Raw genomic sequence first — 6,000 nt, 5'->3', positions numbered from 1 at the left:
CGCAAATACATTTGGCTTTGGTTGAAAAATCCACACAATATTCTCTTAATCGTGTCAGTACAAATTATAACGACTTATGAAGATTTACAAACAGCAGCTGAACAGCAAATCCATACTAGGTTGTTGATAGAAATATTAATGGTTTATAAATATTAGAGACACGGATTTAAAAGAGAAGTGCTATCAGACGACTCCAAACAGAAGGGGAGGAATTAGCAAATTTCGTCACTCTGTACACTTCCTGTCCTTTCTGACCTTTGGATGTGTATTCGTCCTACACTCAAGTATTTGTAGATAATCCGTAACAGATGTAAACATGCAGAGGTATATAAAGAAAAGACATTTTTTTATCATAAAATATACAATTTATTACATTTGTATACAAAAATCTCATGGGAATATCATTTCAGTATTTACATATAGCTTGAAAACACCAAAGACAAATTTGTGAATAATGTATTGTACAACCAATTACAAAGCCTCAGAGGACAAATATATTTATATATATAGAATGGAGAAAGGAATGCCGAACATACTTCCAGCTCCTCAATTTTGGTTCTCCAATAGCTTGACGTTCATCTTGGTAGCTAACCAAACATTTAAATATTTATATGAATCATCCTTCCAATATCATCATTGCCACTAAAAGAAATAAATGATACATTTAGGTGAGATAGTGGACAGTGTGAGTTGACTCTACTCATCTGAAAAGTCTTTCTTGTCACTTCCATGTTTGTTTTGCTTCCTCTGGTCGTAGCTGGGACACCTGTCTGACAGTCTCAACATGGAATCATCAATGCTGGGAAAAAGCAATCATGACGTACCACTTATTGAAGGAACATCCACATGAGGTACCACTCCCAGTAGTCATCAAGTAGGTACTCCCTACCAGGGGCGTCACCATCAAGTAGATACTCCCTACCAGGGGCGTCACCATCAAGTAGGTACTGCCTACCAGGGGCGTCACCATCAAGTAGGTACTCCCTACCAGGGGCGTCACCATCAAGTAGGTACTCCCTACCAGGGGAGTCACCATCATGGGGTATACCACCTATGAGGATCTTCACCATCAATGGATACCACCTACCAGGTGCTTCACTATCAAGAGGTACACTGAACCAGGGCATCACGATCATGACGTGCACCTATCACCATGTGAGTTAGTCATGCTCAGTGCCATCTTAAACATCACTATCACCCACGGCTGACGTTACCATCATTTCCGCCCGCACCAATATCCCGTCTCACCATCAAAATACTGTGCACACCATTGATCGGTAAACTTACTATGCGTTGAACCACTTGTTTGAGCTGTGAATTAATATAGCATCATAAATGCGCTCTGAACACCGGATAACGCTATCATTGGGAAGTAACTGCTCCTCAGGCCACTACATGGACCATCTGTGACTTCAAGTTGCCTTACTCTTTGTATATGGCAACATTGTCGATATTCATCATCACTTGATTCATCAAGAATGAGTTTTCTGGCCCAGTTACGAAATTTTATACATATATTTCCAGGTTAAAATCGCAGGATAATTTTATGGAATTTGGTAACAGATTGTTGCAAAAGTGAACAAAACTCTTAAATCATAAGTGAGTGAAGGGATAAATTAGGATTAGACGGAGAAGTTAATGAGAAATGGGAGAGAGAGAGAGAGAGAGAGAGAGAGAGAGAGAGAGAGAGAGAGAGAGAGAGAGAGAGAGAGAGAGAGAGAGAGAGAGAGAGAGAGAGAGAGAGAGAGAGAGAGAGTGAGAGAGAGAGTGAGAGAGAGAGAGAGAGAGAGAGAGAGAGAGATAGAGAGAGAGAGAGAGAGAGAGAGAGAGAGAGAGAGAGAGAGAGAGAGAGAGAGAGAGAGAGAGAGAGAGAGAGTGAGAGAGAGAGAGAGAGAGAGAGAGAGAGAGAGAGAGAGAGAGAGAGAGAGAGAGAGAGAGAGAGAGAGAGAGAGAGAGAGAGAGAGTGAGAGAGAGAGAGAGAGAGAGAGAGAGAGAGAGAGAGAGAGAGAGAGAGAGAGAGAGAGAGAGAGAGAGAGAGAGAGAGAGAGAGAGAGAGAGAGAGAGAGAGAGAGAGAGAGAGAGAGAGAGAGAGAGAGAGAGAGAGAGAGAGAGAGAGAGAGAGTGAGAGAGAGAGAGAGTGAGAGAGAGAGAGAGAGAGAGAGAGAGAGAGAGAGAGAGAGAGAGAGAGAGAGAGAGAGAGAGAGAGAGACTATGTTTGGTTAAGCTACCTCTTCGTGCCTGGCTGGTGCATCCGGCTTGGTTAATCTGCTCCTCTGTACTGGTCATGAATTTGAAGGAGACTTTGACTGTCAAGATTAGCTGCGGAGACCGTGGCTTGTCAGGTCACTGTCAATTAAGAAGACAGTGGCTTACCATAGTCTTCAATATAGACTCTTGTGTGTCTGATAGACAGATGAAAACATTCTGCTTGCTTTCTTGGACAATTTGATCCTCCTCGTGTCGTTCATCATAGGGGAAAGGATCAGACTTCCACACACAAATCAAATAAATATATGAATTAGTTTTTCACCCCCTCCCATCGCTCCCATCCACCCCCCACACACACACACACCTGCGATGGAAGTTACGCGGGAGTAACGTATTGAACCATTTAGCAATATCAATTATGTACAGAAGCCGATGTTCACCACCGGCCAGATACTAAGCAATAATTTAATCGTCTTCAAAGGCGAAACCTCTGTTGCTGATACAAGATGTCTTCTGTCACGTTTTCCCATCCAACTGGTACTCCCAAGAGTACAAACGTTCCTTAGCACTGTTTTTCTATATAACTGAAATTCAAACTTCTTTGTGAATTTTTAACTCATTCATTGAAACATGATTGTCAGCAAAGGTTTCTTTATGCAATCAAATTGGTTATCGCACGCGAGTTTGGCGGTGTACAGATGCAATGATGACGTCACGGATCAGCAATGATGACGTCACGGATCAGCAACGATGACGTCACGGATTAGCAACAATGACAACGGATCTGCTGACGATGTCTTCGGCTGTCGACGTGTCCAGTGGACTAACACGCTCCATGTAAGCGGCTTGCATATGACTCACCAACACAGCCGGCAACAGATTGGGCAAAATGTTCCCATTTATGAGCTGGATTGACGGTAGAATGAGGCGCACGTCAACCGCCTCGCCCTCAAACACAACTACTTACATTAATAACAAAAGAGATCCTATGGTGTGTGGGAACAGTAAACGCAGCCATCTTGGGGGGGGGGGGGGTGTTCGAGGGGCAAGGCGGGGATGTGGCCTACACCAACAGCATAGTGAAACACAGCACTAGCACACACACACACAGTTCCTGCACAACTCTTAGAGTCATCCCTAGAGTCGCTGTCCTTGTTCTACAGTCAACAACTAATTCGCAATATTTAGCAATTATATATAAACTTCTCCGAGTTAAAATCAGCTACTTCCTTCACGTATTTTCTCAAGAAAAAGATAATTCTACTGACCAGGGAAGATTCGTACATGAGAAAAGTTCTATTTTGATTTAACTGGAAAACTCTACTGGTCGTTCAAAAAATAGAATAAATAATTTTGGAGAACAAAATATATAAAGGTTTTTGACATCAGGGAAATGTTATTGACCTAAGTTGTTGTAAGGAAAAAAATAACTGCAGGAACATTGCAAGTCTAGTGTGAACATTTGTGCCGCTGCTGAAGCGAGTGTAGCAGAAGTTAGATGCTCCTGTGGCAGGGGACGACGGCTGCTAGGAGGATCAGGTCCCAGCGGAGATGGCTAGGGAGCTCAAGCCCGTCAGCAGGACCTGCAGAGTCAGCAGGAGGGACACGATGAAGGAGGCGGAGCCAAGAGCTTGAGTAATACCTGGACTCCCGGAGCCCAACCTCTGGATGGCGGCAGTTTTGTCACCTAGGGTCGAGAGAGAGAGAGAGAGGTCAAGATTTATGACTGACAAGTTCTATTTACTTGTCTCGTGATCACTGGTTACAGGAGCTTGTAATTACAGGAACAACAACAACGCTGCTTACAGGAGCTCGTAGTGTTTCCTGCGGTGCCATATGAAATACAAGGAAATCAATAGTGATGGCGGCCACTTGAGACCATTGACAGTGAGAAGGGGTCAATATCGACACCTTTCAGCGTGTCTGTGATGGTAACAATGACTTTGATTATGGGCGTCAGTAACCTTAAGCAGGCGTGGCGTGTCGCCCATGCGTACGTCATGTATCTCAAACGCAACGAAGTGGTAAAGGGTGCGCAATATGCGTCAAGCGCGCGACCGCGAGGTAACACAGGCACCACTTGCGTCACGCACGCGACCAAGACGCAACACCTGCAACCAGTTACGTGATACACAAACATGACGCAACACAAAATGAACGTTCAAAACTCTTAGATGAAAGCTTAAAATCATGAAAATTGAGGTTATCATTACAACATCCAAAAGTATTTCAGGATTTTTTTTAAACTGATTTATTTTTGTATTAAGCTGTAACCCATTTTTTCTGTTAGAAAGCTGGCCTGTGTATTTCTGCTGGACTCGATAATGCTCTTAAAACCGAAACATGAATCTGAATTATTTTTCATCATCTAGTTGTTTCTTTACGCCATAAAAATGACAGTGAGTATTAGTACCAATAGTTAACATGGTATATACATAATTTTCCTATAAGTTATTTAGATGCGTGAATAAAGGTTAACAAACTTATAATAATTAACATATATGAAATCTCACTCTAAATTTATGAACCAATTATCCATCATATTTAACAGGATTTGAAGACAATGTATACTGATATCATTGTTGTTAAATAGACTAAAGAGACGACGTTTCGGTCCGTCCTGGACTGAATCCAGGACGAACCGATCGAAATGTCGTCAGTTTCATTATATTTTACAAGTTATAGGGCTGGGTAATGTGTACATCCTCACTATTGTGTTATTCTCTGTGCAAGAGTGCACAAATGGAAACCTGCCGTGTTATTTACGAAATCTCATATAAACAATGGAATCTATTTCTTTTAGACAGAGCGGGATGATTTTAATTCTTAAATTACTCACCAAAAATAATGTCAGATATCGTAAAATTTGAATAAAAACGGTTGCATTTTGTACATCAATTATAAAATCCTTAATTGCCCAGGTGAAGGACTTTGATAATAAAAATATTTAAAAAACTGTTCTTATAAAATATATATAAAAAATGGTTATAATAATAATATTTGTTGTGACCAGTACTCTTTTTATTAATTATTTTAAAATAAACTTAGTAAGAGGATAACAGAATAATTAGGCAAATAAACAATAATAATAATAATATTAATAATATTAATAATAATAATTTATTAAAAAATATACAAAATAATAATAAAATATAATTGTTTAATCACTGATAAGAAGTATGTATATTTAATAAGACCAACAATACACAAAGCCTTAAGATGATCTGTCACTTATTTGACTGATGATCTGTCACTTATTTGACTGATGATCTGTCACTTATAGACTGATGATCTGTCACTTATTTGACTGATGATCTGTCACTTATAGACTGATGATCTGTCACTTATTTGACTGATGATCTGTCACTTATAGACTGATGATCTGTCACTTATTTGACTGATGATCTGTCACTTATAGACTGATGATCTGTCACTTATAGACTGATGATCTGTCACTTATAGACTGATGATCTGTCACTTATTTGACTGATGATCTGTCACTTATAGACTGATGATCTGTCACTTATAGACTGACGATCTGTCAACACACTGTCTTAATCAAAACAACACTCATTTCAATACATGAGAAGAGTCACAGTTGTCGTGGCCTTGTTTTTCTTCTCTATATTAGTGGTGATATTAGTTGGTCATTAAACTCTTCCTTGCGGTGCGCGCGTCGTATAAGGCAGCGATACATAAATACACATGTATCAGTGTATCAAAGCAAACCGGTGGGACTAGGGAAAGTAAACATGAAAACTGTGTGTGGGGAAGCTAATGATGGGAGGGATT

At 40.4% G+C, this 6,000-nt stretch overlaps 1 protein-coding gene across 2 annotated transcripts in view; it reads right to left on the bottom strand.

Moving 5' to 3' along the window:
* Window positions 1-348: 348 nt before the first annotated feature.
* LOC123745987 (zwei Ig domain protein zig-8) overlaps window positions 349-6,000 on the bottom strand; it is a 341,861-nt gene continuing 336,209 nt past the window's right edge. Inside the window, exon 7 of one of the 2 annotated variants that reach the window (XM_069310423.1) lies at window positions 349-3,895. In XM_069310423.1, the coding sequence (XP_069166524.1) occupies window positions 3,744-3,895 (152 nt within the window). In that variant the 3' untranslated portion in view covers window positions 349-3,743. The remainder of the gene's footprint in view (window positions 3,896-6,000) is intronic. The other variant, XM_069310457.1, reaches the window with a different exon arrangement.

The sequence above is a fragment of the Procambarus clarkii genome, chromosome 1 (genome assembly GCF_040958095.1).
Source record: "Procambarus clarkii isolate CNS0578487 chromosome 1, FALCON_Pclarkii_2.0, whole genome shotgun sequence".
In the NCBI taxonomy this organism is placed as follows: domain Eukaryota; kingdom Metazoa; phylum Arthropoda; class Malacostraca; order Decapoda; family Cambaridae; genus Procambarus; species Procambarus clarkii.
The sequence above is the reverse complement of the archived record's forward strand: the minus strand, read 5'-3'. Positions and strand labels throughout refer to the sequence as shown.